Source organism: Haemorhous mexicanus, chromosome 6, assembly GCF_027477595.1.
Source record: "Haemorhous mexicanus isolate bHaeMex1 chromosome 6, bHaeMex1.pri, whole genome shotgun sequence".
NCBI lineage: Eukaryota > Metazoa > Chordata > Aves > Passeriformes > Fringillidae > Haemorhous > Haemorhous mexicanus.
The window spans coordinates 54,449,359-54,466,459 of NC_082346.1; the positions used below are offsets into that span (position 1 = coordinate 54,449,359).

A 17,101-nucleotide genomic window follows, 5' to 3' on the forward strand; every position below is an offset into this window, starting at 1 on the left:
CCTTTCCTCAGGGGCTCCAGCCCTTGGAGAATCTTCATGGCTGTCCCCTGGATCCACTTTAACAGGTCCCTGTCTCTTGTGCTGAAACCAGGACGTTCTCTCCACTAATTGTGTAGTCTACATGGTTCCAAGGCACAGGCAAAGGATGAGGTGTTTATTTACACACCTTTATCCAAGATTCATCTAAGCCTTTGACAAAACTGTCCCCCTGCAGAAATGCTGGCAAGCAGAAAAAAAGGCACTATTTGGAGAAGGAAAGCAAACTGCTATACACTTTTTGTAGTGCAGTACTGTTTTCAGGAAGTGTTTTGAACACTGTAGTGCAATAAATAAAAGAAATAGACCTAATAGGTTGCCTTGAACCTCTGTTATGAAGAGGGAAATAATAAGCAGATCTCATATTCCAGGAGGCTGAACACATCAGATGTCAGCCTGACATGATGACATCTCTGCTGTGGGCTGCACTGTCTGAGGCAGAGTGCCTCCTACAAAGGCAGCAGCATCCAGGGGAACCAGTTCTTCATCTTTCAAGGAATTACACTGCTTAACAGACACATTTGTTCCCCACTGTGGTGTTATTGTAGTTTTCTGTACTGATTATTTTCAGTGTTTAAATTGGGCTTTTATTTGTGTGTTAGCAGTCTGAATTTAATGTCTCTTCTGTGCCTGGGGTAAGAAGTGTATGCCCTGCTTTCATAATGCAGCCAATTCACCTCTCAGGTTTCAGACCAAATGCTCTTGCTGGAGGATTGAAACTCATCTAAATTACTAATAAATTAATTTCAATCAAAATGAAATTGTCATAATGTAATTATAGAATAATACATATACATTTGTGAGCTGTATGGTGGGAAATTTCTCCCTCCTGTTAAAGATGTGGACACATGTGCAAAGATAAATGACTGGCCCAGCAAAAATCTCTACTGTTTTTCTAGGCAAAAAATCCCAACACAGGAGTCCAATGGAAAATCATTTGTTAAATGGAATTCAGAACAGGTCACTGTAGCTGCTGGGAGGGTTATGCTGACAAGGATCAAGATCAGTAGTTTATCTACAGTTTGTATTCTAATTTGTCTAAATTCCTGAATAATTTCAATGTTATTTGAATGTGTCAGGTAGTTAAATGTGACAGTTCCATTGCCAAAGAGCACAGTCTGTGTGTCTTCAGTAGGTTTAAAATGAGCCCTAAAGCCTGTATAGGACTTGGTGTGTGGGAAGTCTCTAGAATGGCTAGAGGCATGAATTGAATGTACTGTAAATAAACTGTGGCATGAAAACTTTCACTAGTGCTCAGGGAGGAGAGAAAATGCTGATGAATGTTGAAACCATAAGATTTGAATGCAGTGGGTAGCTCCTGCCTGACACACACAGGGCTGGAGCAGAGAAAAATTGATTAATTCAGCCAGCACAATGAGGGAGAAACCTTACTCTGACACTGCCATTAAATAGGAAAAATTTTGACAGGTAAGTCTAGTTATGCTATATGGTTTTTTCATCACTCTTGTACATTTCTGAGGAGCTGCTGTCCTGCTGCCTGCTCTGCAGATGGGGTTCTACAACATTAGAGGACACCATGATTTTCTCAGGTCTGCCCTGTGAGCCCACTGGAAAACAGAATCCTCTCCTGATTTCCAGTCTCTGTATCTTGGACAATGGGAAACAGACTCAGCAATAATAATGGCAAACTGTAGCCTTGATCCTGAAGGTCTGGGAGGTTCCCAGACTTGGTTGCTGTTTCTCCCTTATTTTCTGATGGGTCTGACTTCATTGTGTTGTCTGTTTGTCGCTGTGCAATGCTAGGCTAGGACTGTGTACCCCAAGACATGAAATGGAGACATGCCTCTCTCTATCTTGTGCTCTTGCCTTACATTTTGCCTCCTCTCACCCCCACCCCCACCAAGTATTCACATCTGTCCCTTGCACTTTGCATGCCACAAATTTCAAAACGTGCCCAGAGAGCCCATGGAATCTCCATCACTGATGTAATGAGGGAATGCTGCTGTGTGGATACAGCTATTCCTACAGCATCTGTACAGCAGCTGAGAGCCTTAAAGGCATCCTCTGAGACTTGTTCTGGTTGAGATGGGATCAAAATCTGACTGTCACCAGCCTCTGAAAGAGTAGCTGAGAAAGAGACTTTGCTAGTTGCTGTCTGCCAGCAATGTTGCAGTCATGAGGCTTCTCCCAGGCTCTTCCAGCTGTGCCTCTCCTGCAGAGAGTGTGTGCCCTGCAATGAAGTGGAAAGCCTCTCTCAGGTGGGGGAGAAAGGCTGCCTTATCACCTCCTCAGCAGCTGCACCCGTCCAGTCCAATGGGCTCTCTAAACACTCCTGCTTCTTTGAAGTCTTCCCTGTTTTGTTGTTTGCTTGGGTTATTTTTCTCCAGTAAGAGCTATTTCTTTCAATTGCTGTGTGAAGCTTTATCTGCTCAGCAGGAAAATATCCAGAGCAACTCCTAGGTATCAGTGTCAAGCTAGTGTGGATGGCACTAATGGAAGAAGGTGCTGATGAGCCAAGGAAGTTTGTGGCCAGGATGCCTTTTTTTGAATAGAACTTTTTTGTGTGAATTGATAAATAGCTTTGGCTTGCAAGTGAGTATGAATATAAACTGCAGAGTGTTGAGAAATGTGATGCATGCAGTGTCAGTGTCTGTGGAAAAATGAGGTGGATCCCAGCTGTTCTGTAGTAATTTCCTAATGCTGTATGCTGAGGCTCTTTCAGTTTAAGAAGCTTGGTAAGGAGAAAGGCCTAGCAAGGGAAAGGGAGAGCCCAGGGAAAGAGCTTTCTCCAAACACTGGTAGTTCAATAGTCCCCTTAATTTCTCTGTATGAGGTATACATAGGTGTGAGGTGAGGTATTGCAGCCCAGGGACTGACCTGGGAATAGGAAATGTTAATTGCACATCCAAAGGGGAAAAAAATACTAAGGGTAAGAAAATATGGTATTTGGTGATGGTAGGCAGATAATGCAATATGCATGGCCTATGCAATTATCATCAAGGGACTGTTCTGTCAAGTACTGTATAATCAAGTAATAAGAGACCATCCAGCCTTCATAAGACTAAAGGATAAAAAGATAGAAGAATTATCCAAACTTTTTCTAAGGATAAAATACAAATGTTGGACAAATTACCTATTTGGTAGGGCTTGGGAGTTGTGTGTGCATTTTCATGAGTTGGAAGTTAGGTGGCTTGAGTGGGAACAAGAGTTTCTCTCCAAACAAAGCAGAAATTTAAAGCTCAAAATAAAGTAGTCTTAGAAGTCAGAGACAAGTGGAGTTATGAGCTGAAGCAAGAAATCAAGTTTAATTGGTGTCATCTAGAGTGCCAAAAAGTGCATTTCATCTTCATCATCAATAGAGAATGAAAGAAAGGTAAAAGGCAGTCCAAACCTATTTTAAATAAAATAATTGTTTGGGGTCTTTGCAAAGTGTGACTTCACTGAATTTGTTGTGCTCCCACACCTTGGCTCTCTGGACTCTGAAATCTCAGTAATGAGCTGTTTACTGACATTCTTTTCAATTAGACCATTTCTCCTCCAGTAGCAAATGTTATTCTGTTAAACTGATTTAGTTTCAGGATTGTTTTTCCCAACTGATACAAGTCAGGTGTTTATAGGCAGGACTGACAGCTCTACAGAAAACCCCAATATCACTGCAGCTTGCAAAACATGATTTTTCTTTTTCTCTTTAAAAAGAGGTGGGGAAAAAAGGCAAAATTAGGTTGAAAGAAAACAGTGTGTTTCTAAAAGCCTTCTCCTGTGACTTTGTGACTTTTTCATAATGTACCCAAAAATCAGGAGAATACAGTAAATGTTGTGACTGGAAAGTTTTACTACATTTTGTGCTGACAGAGCAATCATCCTTGCTCTGCCTCCATTCCCCTATCTATCCTTCCAGCCTGTCAGGAAAATCCAAGTTGGTTCTCAGCTCAGTTACCTACTTTCTTTGGCAGTCTATGTATTCTCTGGGCAAAATATGGGAAAAAACCCAGTTTTATTGTAGACCAGCATGACTATGACTGTCTTAGAAGTAATTTGGCCTTTTAATAGTTGGGATGCACAGATTAAATTTTGAATTTTCTTTCTTTCAATGTCAGATCTTTCCTTCCTCACCTTCAGGCTATTGTGGACTCTGAAAGCACAGGTAAGTGGGGATGAATCAGAAAACAATGATTCAGTTCCTGTGCTAAGGCTGAGCTTGACAAATTGAGCTTTCCTTCTTAGCTGTTTCTCAAGTTGTAGCAGGAGCAAAAGGCCAAGAGCCTGAAAATCTGCTAAAACTAAAATAGCTAACTCCTTACTATCTCTCTGGGATTAAGCATGTCATCTTAGTGTAACTCCCAGGGCTTTGGGGATAAGAGCATTTCCCTCATTTTTGGAGGATAAAGACTGTGAAATGCTGAAGGTCCATTGAAGTAAATTGACAAATTTAAGTCAAGTGAACATAAATCTGGATTTAATTCCTTGCCAAAAATAATCCCACCAGAGTCAATACTCATGATTTATCAGCTGGAAGTGCTGCTGCTGTTATCCTCACTTCCTCAGGTTGGTGGCACAGTGGTTTCTTGAGGTGAGAGGTTTTGTGCTGTCTGGCCATTCAGTGTAGGTCTCCCTCCTCCTGTCACTGTACACAACTGGTCTCCAGATTAAGAGGATTTCTACTGAAACAATAAAAACTCTCACAGAAAACCTCTTGAGTAGGAACCTACTGAAATTTATAACCCTTATGTGCTGAGGATGCTTTTATTCCTTGTGATCTGTTTTTCAATGTCACATGTGAAAACCTGGAATGGGAAAGGACACTGGCTGACATAGGCATTACAAATTTAATTATTCTGGGATTTGCTGTTGTTTCTCTTCTTCTAAACCAAAGAGCTGTCATTGCTTGGCTCAGTGTAGTAAATAGTGCTGTGGCTCTGCAGCTTGTGCCTGTCTGGATGTCTGCTCTGACTCATAAATTACAAAGCAAAAATTGAAATGGGTGAATATATTTAAATACTCATTCATTAGAGCTAACTTTAAAAATTAGAATTTTTCTGAATAATCACAGAGTATTAATGTATATCTATCATGATGGGTGTGTTGATAAGGAGGCACTTGACTCTTATCAGGGATATTTTGCAACACTTACATCTTGTACCTGTACATCTTGTTTTGGGCCTTGCAGATGAAGTTGTTCTCCCTGCTCTGGATACTGTGGAACTGTCTGCAGGGACGATGCTTGCCTGGCAAGGAGGGGTGGGAGGGGCTTTACCACTCCCCAGAGGTGTGGGATGTGGGGCTGGCAACATCCTGAAGGAGCTCCTACTGGCAGAAAGCAGAGTACCCCTCTCTGCAGCACAAGGGCTGCAGGAGCTGGGGAAGAGAGAGCTCAGGGGCTTGGAACTGCAGCCTTCCAAAACCTTGGTGCCTTGGGGAGTACAAAAGGAACAAAACCTTTCATTGCATGAATATTCAAATTACTCTTTTTAACTGCAGCTAAATAAGCCCTCTCAATTACTAAAATACAATAAAAAGAAAATACCAAAGAGAAAATAATGTGGGAGACACTGGAACGAATGACAGGTTGTCAAAGAATAACTGAGTTGCCAGACCTGTTTCTAACAATGAAGTTTGTTTTCAAAGACTCGGAGGAAAGATTGGGAAAACAATGAAAAACTTCTGGTAAGGTTGATATAAGACCATATAGACAACATGCCCTGGTTTGATGCATGCAGATGGGCATGGAGGGTCAATAAAAGCTGCCCTAATCTGTGTAGGGCTCACCTTTCCTTGAGCTGCACTTTTGTAGAGGGGGCTGGGAGAGCTCACTGCTCATAGCAAAATGTTGTGGTGTTCAGCAGCAGAAAGGTGAGGAGGATGTTCCTTGAAGAGAATAAGAAGCATTTAGTGTCCTGAAAGGAGTGTCTTCCAAGAGACAAATCTGAGATGACCACATCTACACAATTTAAGGAGACATATAACAATAGTCTGTAAAGGTTACAGGGTTGCAAAAGTGAACAGAGGGTAAGAATTTTATATGAAAGTCCAAAGGATGTCAATCAGTACTTTAAAATTAAACAAGGGGAAATTAATCTAACTAGCTGCACAATCATGCTCTGTGATAGATTATGGATTCTTTTTAATTAAAAGTGCTGAAAGGGGAAAGAATTAGTTTGATTAATTTTCTAGTTTGGGTGAAGAAGTAAGAAACTGTTGAGTTGGAAATTACCTGAGTTATGGCTTGCCATGATTTTAACTTAAAAATTTTAGCTTTTTATAGATTTCTAAAAAGTTTAACAAAAGTGACCTGCATTATTCATAATGATTGAGATTTTGCACAGTTTTATAGGATTAATTGGGAGTGAGAAAACATCTCAAAAACGGATTTTCTTTCCATGATTTCATAATAGTTTTGCACTGTTATTCCTGGTGAATTATAACCCATATCCCTAGTAACACTTTTGTATTCTTTTCTGTTTTGATATGTGATTCAATATGCCTGACTCTGATCTCTTTCAGCCCCCTCTGTTTTCCCGTTGATCAGTGTTGTGTGTCATATTCATTCTGCTTTTGGTTTTCATCATTAAAATGACATTTTTCATCCTCTGCTTCACTGCACTGTTGGGGACTTGCCACTTCTTTTACTCACCTTTGCTGTTCTTACTTATGGCAAATGAAATAATTAATCAAATAAGAATTCCTGCCTTAGTTACCTACAAATTCTGCAGATGAAGTTTGACTTGGAAAAGTGAGGTTTTGTGGCAGCATGGAGCCACCTTGGCGTTCTTATAATGCTTAAGAGAAAATTGAACATTTTCCCATTCCCATGTCCTTGGGAAAAGTTATTTCATGGCAAATTCTCAGCCACTGGAGGGGAGGGGTCTGTGGCACTTTGGCTGAAGATCTGTTGTTTTACTTTCTGTAGACACTTGTAATTAAATGAACATAAGAGTAGACTTTATCAAACCACATCTACTTGAATGAAAAAAGGGAAGTCAGCTCTTCTGGAAAGGATTTTTCAGGTGCTGTTCTCTGTCAGAAATGTCCTAGAGAAGGTAAGTGCTCTGAGGAACGTGGTGACAGACAGATCTACAACCCCTTCTGAGTTCAGCCTTATTCTCTGCCTTTGTCTCTTTTTAACAAGGATCAATTTCCTAAAATCTCAGTGCCTGTAAGTCTGTACACAGAGATTGTCTGATGGCACAGCAGAACTCTGTTGGCTGTTTTCAATATCTCCAATGACACACTCCAAAACTCATCATGATTTTTCTGGGTTACTTTCTCCTGGTGTAAAAACTGAAGGCAAGCAAAAAATTAAGACACTACCACAAAGAAAATTTAAATATATTGTGAAAACACTTATCATTGTTCTGTTCTTATGCTTCAGATCTCTCCCTGTGGTTGTCTCAATAAATCTAAACTTATTGTGACAAAATTAACCCCCAAATCCCAGAAATAAGTCCTTTATTATAATATTTCAAAGTTATTTTTTAAAAATTAAACTAAACCATAGTGTATCTGTAAATCTGAGAAAATTTTGGTGAATTACTGGAACTTTTTCTCATGTTCATAGGAAATTAGCAAACTTACCATCAGTTTTTCTAATTAAGGAGAAATTTAAAGCAACCCATTAAAGCTGAAGAATTTTTATAGCTATTTTGATTGATTCAGCTGAAATTCATTAATATATTGTTCTGTAACAGAATTAATTACAGAAAAATGTTACAGGGTTATGGGCTATTTCACAGAAAACCCTGTACTAATTGGCTGAAAAGGCTGGATTTAATCTATGTATTAGTGCACAAAAACTGAGGAAAAGACTTAAGTCAAGCATAGAAGCAGACTTTGAAACTGCAGAAATATGAAAGAATATAATAGGACAGGATATTAAATAATCAGAGATATAATATCTAGAAGAAATGTAATTTTGTGTAATTTCCAAAGTAGCACTTTAGGTCAAATAATGAGCAACATTATAAAAGGATTAGTCTGACACTGTGTTCCAGTTCATAAATGACACAATTTACTGTTTCATAGCTTACATATTTTCTTAGGTGAGATAACAGTTAATTTTCACTTCTTCCATAAAAATCCTTACATTCATTGACCAGAGAAATTAATGTCTTGCCTTAGGGATTGTCTAAATTTTATATACCTGAATGAGTCAACAGTGAGGTTTTTTTCACATCTGTTTTCTGTCTTGGTGTTTCAAAGGGGAAATAACAGCTCTTGTGGATCTCCAAGTCAATTTACTGCAGGTCACATCCTGCCATAAGTAGCTCTTGGCCTTTGGAAACCTCATTGTATGTGTTTATTATCGACTTCATGGAATTATTTGCAGCCTGCCCTACCTCTCACACTCACTGTGAGCAAGTTTGGGAGCAGAAAATCACAAGGCCTGTGACAGTTTTGTACTGAAATGAGCACCACTTTGGAGCTATCTCGTGCCTTACCTGTGAGACATTATTTGTGACCATTGTTCTCCATGGTGCTGCAACAGGCCCTGGAGGAACTGCAGGGACTTGATGCCTGATCTTCCAAAGAGCACAGCAAGTACTTGCATGCATCAACAATGGACAAGTTTTATATTATACATGGTGGAAACAGAGAGCAATGGGAGTTATTCATGCCAGGTGCACTGAATCTGTGGCCCTATGATGGAGGATACTTATGTGGGAAATGAACAGTTCTGTAGTTCTGGTTTGTAGTCAGTTGCCAGGTAACTGCTTTCAGAGAATCAGCAGAAAAAGTATATTTTCTAAATACCTATTGAGTAGATCATTATTTTAGCTTTACAAGGAGCTAGTTTATATTTCCACAGTGATCCCACTGATTACTACCACATACTGCACTAAGCAAGGTCTTTCCCCATATATGAGCTGTCAAGAGTCAGTGTTTTAAGAATAGGATATGTGAGCATGACTTAAAATAATTATTAAATATTTTTTGCTGTATTCTACCTCTTACCAAGCAGGAATAATGAAGCTGTGAAGAAAAGCCACAGGATTTCCCTTTCTCTCCTTTTTGTTTTTCTCTTCCTCTCGTTTTGGTCTCTCCCTTTTCCTCCTGTCCCAGTTGTATACTCCATAATGGTGAAATGGTGAGAAACAGAAAAATTGCTGGAGGAAATGCCAGAGGTAGAGGTAAAAATGCATCTACTCAGGCTCAGGAGTAAAGGCTATAGATTTTCCAGACTTCCCTTAGGCTTCGAAATTCACTGCTAGAAATACCAAGCAGCATAAGAAGAAAGGGCAGCTGTGGAATGTAACAGTCCTAAAGGCATAAAAGGTTGTGTCAAGTATGTGAGTAATAGAGGAGGAGCTTACATCACTGGTTTTTGAGTAATTTTCTGTTCTCATTCAGTATGCAGAACCCTGTCTAGTGAACTCAAGACTGTGGATAAACATTTTTTTTCCTTGCTTGCTTTCAACAGGCTGATGAGAAGTCATCCTCCCACACCCAGAGGCCATGGGCTGTGAACCAGTTAAACTCTGGAGCTTACAGAGAAACAGAGACTGCTTTAGAAAGCAATCCAGTTCAGGGGCTTTAGTCATTAACTTTTGCTGCACTGATGCCCCTCAGAGCAATTCCATGTTCTATTGAATGAAGGGAAAAACAACCCCAAAATATATCCACTGGTGTCTTTTATTAAGTTATGCAAAATACAGTATTAATTATGACACTGCATGCATTTTAGACAATATAAATGCAAGCCTACAGAAAATGTGACAAAGAAACCCTCAATTACTTTTGAGGTAGTATACAAGGAAAAATAGGAAAGCAGAAACACAGTGGATTAAAAGAACAAAATATTAGTATCACTTTGTGCATACATTAGTCACTCATAAATACATTTGTATGAAATAACTTAAGATACAATTCCATTCTTGTTAAAAAATATACTTCTTGAAATTCACCATTCTTGCTTTTTTTTTGATTTCACATGACATTTTATGGTATTTTATCAGGTGGGTTTATTTTTTTTTTGTCACTGTCATCATGATTTTACCCTTTTCCTCCAAGAATTTAGGCACAGATGGCCTCATGCACAAAAATAAATAAGAAACCTGCTTGAAGGGAAAAGAATTCTGCTCAAATAGCTTAGGATAGTCTAATAAATACATTTTTGTTTATAAAAATATTTCAGGTTTATAAAAGAGGGGAGGGGACAGTCTCCCATGTGGAAAGGATGTCAAGTGAAAAGTGCTGTATAACGTTTTTGAAGAGATTTGTTTTAAACATATAGTACCGTTATGAATATATATTCCATAATAATCCTGTTCCTTAGAACCTCATTGTTCACTAGGAGTATCAAATGCTCTGTCCTTCCTTTTGTTTGCTGCCTTATTGCCACGTGGGGAGGTGCCTAGTTCAGAAGGGTTCCGTATAACTGTGCTTTTGTAAGGCTGTCCTTCCGACTCAGACCAGTGCTCCCCGTCCGCTGGAACTGCGGCTGTTTGCCGTGAACACCCGGATGGCTTCCTTGATCCATGGAAGACTGGTGGATTTCTGGAGCCTCCACTGAGCTCTGATTGAGTGACTCTGCTGAGCTGTTGGGGCTCACGTCCACGTATTCTCTTTTCAATATCGGGCTATTCTCGATGTTTTTGCTACTGCATAACTGGACAGTGATCCTTTCGTTTTTTTGGTCTCTTGATTCTTTTGTTTTGTAAGTGGGCAATTTGTCCTGTTTACAGCTCGTGCTGATGTCAATGTTCAGGCCACTGTCTGTTCTCAGGAAGCAAGAATCCACAAGTCTGCTTTGGCAGATGTCATCTCCCTCTGAGCAGCTGTCTGCTTTGTAACTAGCATAGATGGGGCTTGTTCGACTGTCCCCCTTCTTGATGGGGCTGCTGTAGTACTGCTCTGAGAAACTGCAGGGCGACAGCCTGCCAGCGTTCCTGTAGGAGTACGCTCCAATGTCCTCCACGCTCAGCTGCCTCCATCGCCCTGGCAAATCTTCTTCTGAAAGGTGGGTGCTCCTGCACTCGTTCCTCATTTTCTGGTTTGCCAAAGCCTGCTGTGGTGTTATGGCTGAGAAATGAAAAGGTTCGTTTGCATATGGAGGCAGAGTCCTGGTAAAAGCGGGCGAGTTCTCGTTGTCGTCAGCGAGCTCCACGTGCTGCGCGGGTTTGGCCTTGGCGAACCTGGGGCTCCCCTGGTGCTCGTAACCCGCGGGCGACTTCCTCTCAAACAGCTCCTCGCGGTTGCTCATGTAGATGGCCTGCTGGGAGGCTGTCAGGGTGTTGGCCTGGGCGTTCTCCTTCTCCTCAGACGTGACGCTGAAGCTGGAGTAGGAGCTGGAGGTTGGCAGAGAGGTGATGTACTCTGGGAAGGCTTCGTGGGAGAAGCTGGAATGGAAACCATCTTCTTCCACAGTGCTGTCCGTGGAGTTTTGGGAGCGCAGGAACCCCACGTCTTTCACCTGCGTGTCCACACTCGGCCGCCTCTCCCTCCTCCTCTCCTCGGGGCAGTAAAGGGCCGTGTCACTGCAGTAGATGTCAGACTTGTACTGGGGTCTCTGTCCGACTTTTCCAGCAGAGTCCTGGAAATTGAGATCCCTGGTGGATGGGCTTGACAGGTGTGAGGACAAGCTGTGTGGGTCTGGTTTCTCCAGTACTTTGGCGATGACGCAGGTGGGAATGGTATCGGCATAAGAGGTGTGGCACAAGGGGACAGAAAGGCTGCACCCGTGTTTTTCCAGGTGGATGCTGACTCTCTCCTGAAAGTCAGTTGGCAACTGCAACATAAAGAGATGGCAAGGAGAGAGGAGAAAAGGGTACATGTCAATAGAGGTGTCAGATGAGTGCTGTCTATGACATTACATAGCTCGCCATACCTGGTTCTGTGTGATGGCCACGATCTTTGTGCATTTCTTGAAACAAACGTAATCAAATGAATTTTTTTTGTTTACTTAACATTTATACATCTGCTTTTGCTCACGGATAACACTGTGAAACTGAAATGTTTCCTTCCAAATTAATTCAGGTCGGAGAGGAATGGTCATAGAATTGCTCAGGTCAGTAGAGGCCTCTACAGTCCTCAAGTCCAGCCATTAACCCAGCACTTCCAGGTTTATTTTACTGATGTAAATAAAGTATGTAGTAAACAACAATCTTAAAAAGGCAGGAAGGGAATTACAGCCTACAGCAGCACTTTCCAGACTGTGTGCTTGGGTGTGATTTGCAGTTGGAGTGTGGGTGTGAAGAGGTCTCTGTGGGTGTGAGGAAGGAGGAAGAGATCATTTCTATTCTGTTCTTCTTTTGTCTTTCCTCAAGCTCATCTTGCCTACAACCCCGTGCCAAATTGGCTCCTGCCCTCCAGCATCACCTTTGATAAACAATGCTGTTTGAAGATGCAGAGAAGCTGACTGACACTTATAGAAGAGGTGCTGGCTGCTGTGACAGGATTATTCCTGTGCTGGGAAGAAGCAGATCAAGCTGCCTTCCTTGCCCCTTCAGCTGGACACTGCTTGTCAGATCAACCATCCACATAAGCCTCAACAAACTGACAGAAAGATCACCAAGACCTGAACTCACATTGTGATTCCTGTGACAGAATTAAGCAATAAGTCTGTTGTGTATCAGAAATCATATATATTTTTTTTTAGAAAGTCAGGACCAGGGCTGTGGATGATGGTTTCACCTGCCATTCTGTCATGTGGACCACAAGAGGGAGAGAGATATGACATTCCTTGGTGGAGCCTACTCAGGTATCACCAAGCACGCTTTCCTGTCAAATTTTATCTGCCTTGCTCACTTGAGATCTCTAACAATGATCAGAAAGCAATATGAGAGAGGTTGTCTCTCCCTATTTCTTGCTGGAAATCAGAATCCATGTTTGGAATAAGTTTTCAGTTTGTGATTTTGTTAGCTCCTTTGATATTCCTGTTGATTTATGCCACTTGGGAATTAATCCCTTCAGTGCTGGGCTGAACTGTGATTTACTCAGCACTTTCTTTTCATAACTAGAAATCAAGTTCCTCTTTACAAAGTAATCAGTGGTTAACCTTATGACCTTAGCAATCTCATCTCCTCCCTAAATTTGTTCCTCTAGAGGAGAAAACACTACAAATACCTGCAGTTGTTCCCCTTCCCTCTATTTTTGACAAAGGAAATTTAAGGTACCTGCTCCTTGTCGTGGCCTCACATTTTGTGAGATATGGAGATCCTCTTTAAATTTCATTGGGAAGTTTTTAAAGCTGTTTTAATCCCCAAATCTCACTGTGTTCAAAATACAATATGTAGTGAAATGATACTCTGGTTATTTGTAGTAGGACGAGTGTTTTTTCAACCAACAGACCTTCCAGGATATTTTAGATTCATCATTATGTTGCTAATTAACTCATATGTCCTCCACTAGAAGTAAATGATATTGCCAGTCTGCTGGCAGGCAGCAACATTAGTCATACTAAGTACAGATGCAACAAAGATTGAATAAACAGGTTGTAAAATGGGCCTGGTGTAAAAGACATAGAAATGAGGAAAAAGAAATACAGTTAATTTAATGTGAAAATGCTGTATGGGACAGCTCTTATTTTAGTATCCTGTAGCACCACTGTTTGATCTATTTTATACACGTTATTAGGATTATGAAATGTGTTATAAAGAACATTATTTTATGGGCACTGCCCTGGAAACTAGAATTACTAAAATGATACTGCAATCACATTACTATATTTTACTTCAGTTCTGGATAACATACAATAGTTTATCAGGCAATATTTGCATTTTTAAAGAATTTATTGGCTGTGACAGCACATTCACACTTGCTAAATTAATGAATGCTTGGACTAATGAGTGGAGATTGCCTATTTAACTGAGTGTATGACAGTCTGGGAAACTGGGGGGAGATCTCACACTTGTGATAGTTCTCTGCAAATAAACAATTAAATGTTTTTAAGGTCCTAATTAGAACAGGTAGGGTGCTTTCCAGTGTGAGTAATGTAATGGTAATTCCTTGATACGATTTGCTAAGGGAACTCAGTTAACAGGAAAAAATAAGAGGACCGAGATAACAGTTAATTTGGAAGTTCTGTCTGTGTTCCATAAAATCATTGTCTGCTAGACAGAAGAATCTTGCTCCATCTTTATTTACCAGGGTTGTTCAGTGCTCCGAAGCCATCTACTGACTGAGAGATGGTTTGTACATTCCAAATTTAATTTTGCAATATTCCATTGCAGAATTGCACAAGAGAGGCCGTTTGGGGGATGTTGACCTGATGGGACTGAAGGAGGGAAGGCTATTTAACCTTCACTGAAGCAATATGTGTGAGGAAGGTGCTATTGCTTTGTGCAGGGCCTGGATCCCTAAAGAGCTGTCTTCTTTACTGAGATAATATTTGCCTCCCCTTTAAGGAGCCTATTCCTCAAGCCTCGTTTCCTTGGAAGCGAGGATTATTAATTAAAGTTTACACCTTGGAAATCAATCACTCGGCGCTCTGGTTTCTTCAGAAAAAGATATTTGTTCTGGCAGTCCACTTTAAAATTCAGGTTTGGAAACTAGCTGGACTGGAAAATAGCTTCAGGAGGAAAATTGATTCTATCAGAATCTCTGACGCCTGTGGCTTGTCATTTCCCTGCCCTCACCCCACTGCTCCTGCACAGCGTTTGGCACTCTGGAGTTCACAGCACTTCAGTGTTTTACAAAACCTTTGCTGCACAGGCAATCAGTGCAGGCCCATCCTACTGGATAGGAGAGGTCTGGGGAAAGAGCCTTCCTGTGAACAAAATCACATTGGTGCTGTGCTTGTGTCAGCAGCTCCCTGGACTGCACAAACACAGACGGTGCACGAGGCCTCCTGTGGCTTAGAGGGTGTGTGGAGCAGTAAAAGCCTTAAGGGCAAACAAATTCTGGAATTGATACATGCAAAATAACCTGTTTTCCATACAATATTTATGTCATCAACCAAGGCTGGTCACATTACCTCTGAAAGTTTATGTGCCCTGTCATAGTTCTTGCTGCACTGGAGAAGCTGAGCAGCCAAATTGCAGTCCTTCCTGTAGAGCTCCTGGAAAAAACAAAAAATAACCTCTTCTTTAAAGTTTGCAAAGTGCTTGTGGCTTTCAGCCTTTCTCCCATGCCTGATCAATCTTTTCAAAGTTCACTTTGGGGAGATATGGAGCATACTTTAATTTCTAAACACAATAAAATGCTTTGTTGTTTCTTGCACAACCTAGAGATATTTCCTCCTTTGCTCTGTGAGGGTTGGTAAAATTACTAAGAATAAACTTTTGAGACCTGTTACAACAGGACAGTAATCTGCATTTCAGAAGATGAATATTTACCATTAAGAACTGAATTTATACTAACATGCATGGTACTGTGAAGGCTAAAAAACCATCATCTTTTAAGCAAAAAAGAAAAATTTTACTGGGTATGATCTAGTTGAGCACTAAAATATGACTTTAGAAAGTGCTAAAATAATCTTATGAGATTGTGGGAGAAATTAATTACAGAAATATACATTGTGCTGATTTTTTTAAAAGGGAGATTCTTTCTCCTTTTGATATTTCTGGATGGTTCCTGGCTCCTTTGATATCTTGAAGAATGCAGCTATAGAAATTTATTAAATCTCACTGCAAATATTTGATGCTGCAGAATAGAATTATTTTCACTGGGCAAGAAATTACCGTGAGAATTCCACACAAGGAAGGAGAGAATTTAAGCAAGCTTCTTATACTGTCTTGAAATTGAATGGCTCCCACAGCCTATTTAATGGGAAATTCAGCACACAGATTTGCCCTTCTCTTAAATTTGATTTAGCACACATGACTGTGTAACTGTATCCTTCAGCCAGTGTCTCTGGCTCCCTGAAGGTAGGAGCTGTATTTTGTTTTTCCTTTTCTGTATCTAGTTGCATTAAAACCAAGGTTGGCTTCAGAAGCTGACTTTATAGGTGGGCAGAGATGGGATACACAAAGCATGAAAGTGCTATGGGCTGTGTTAATCTGTAAAAATTAGTATGTGTTTGGAGACAAAAGGTGTGGACTACTGATGTGATTTGGATTTTCTCTGATGTTAATGTCATAATTTTATTGCAAGCCAGTTTTTATGGCTACACTAATTCTCTTAAAAACTCATAAAGAAATTTTCTGTGAAAAAGAAAGTTCCTCTGTTTTAAAGGACAATTTTAAGGTATTCTGTAATAAGAGAAGCAACAAGATGTTCTTGCGAATCTTTCAGTGATGGGGATAGTTGTCCTGTGAACATTAGTTCATATTTTTTCACATTCAAGGACCTTTAGACACTTTTTTTTGGTGTTTTTTTTTCTCTTTGTGAGATTTTATGCATGCCCCTTCTGCTTCAAATGTACTGTATTCATTTATGTGGATCTTAAATTTTATATTAGGACACACTATTTTCATTCCTGAAAAAGAGCCCAAGGATTCAATTTAGAAGTAAAATCTGTTGCATGTGCATGTGACTTGGATGTTGCACATCCATTAAAGCCAGTATGTAGTGCTGCACAATGTATAGCACAGACAGGAACCCCGAGTCCCATATGGCATTGCCAGGCACACAAAAGTGATATCTCTCCAGAACCTAATCCTTTCTTCAAAAGCTCTATGCCTCTCTTTCTGCTCAGTGGTTGTCATGGAGAGCACGAAAAGCATTTCTGACACTTTATTTTTAGCAGCTTTAAAAATTACTACAGAAAAATTACATGTGAGCCACATGTGCCACGTGTACTTTGTTCTCAACCTGCTGGGCCAAGCCATGTGACTGGAGTGACCTTCTCTCCTTTTATGCTTGCCTGAATGGAAACCAGCCATATCTGTGGGAACTGGAACAATAACTGGCAATTAATGCCAGAAGTGTTTCCCCCAGTTTAAAATATGTTTTTGTATTGAAAGCATCATTTTACATTTCTGTCAGAAGAGAGAGAGAAAATATAATTGAAGAAAGAAATATTGCTGAGACAAAAACATTCTCCCCATGTAGGATTGTTCAGTTTATCACTTCTGTACTTATTAGGTTTAATCTTAGTGGTTTGTTCTGTAGTCCTTTATTTTAAAATTTGGAATATAACCTTTTCTCTTATTAGTGATACTACACATAATCACAGATTATCCTGAGCTGGAAGGGACCCACAAGAATCATCAAGTCCAGCTCCTGGCCC

General features: G+C 40.3%; 1 protein-coding gene across 1 annotated transcript in view; it reads right to left on the reverse strand.

Moving 5' to 3' along the window:
- Positions 1-9,610: 9,610 nt before the first annotated feature.
- BEGAIN (brain enriched guanylate kinase associated) overlaps positions 9,611-17,101 on the reverse strand; it is a 149,463-nt gene continuing 141,972 nt past the window's right edge. The window contains exons 8-9 of the mRNA XM_059848189.1: positions 14,906-14,989; positions 9,611-11,719 (exon numbers count right to left, since the gene is read on the reverse strand). Coding sequence (XP_059704172.1) covers positions 10,346-11,719; positions 14,906-14,989 — 1,458 coding nt within the window. The 3' untranslated portion in view covers positions 9,611-10,345. The remainder of the gene's footprint in view (positions 11,720-14,905; positions 14,990-17,101) is intronic.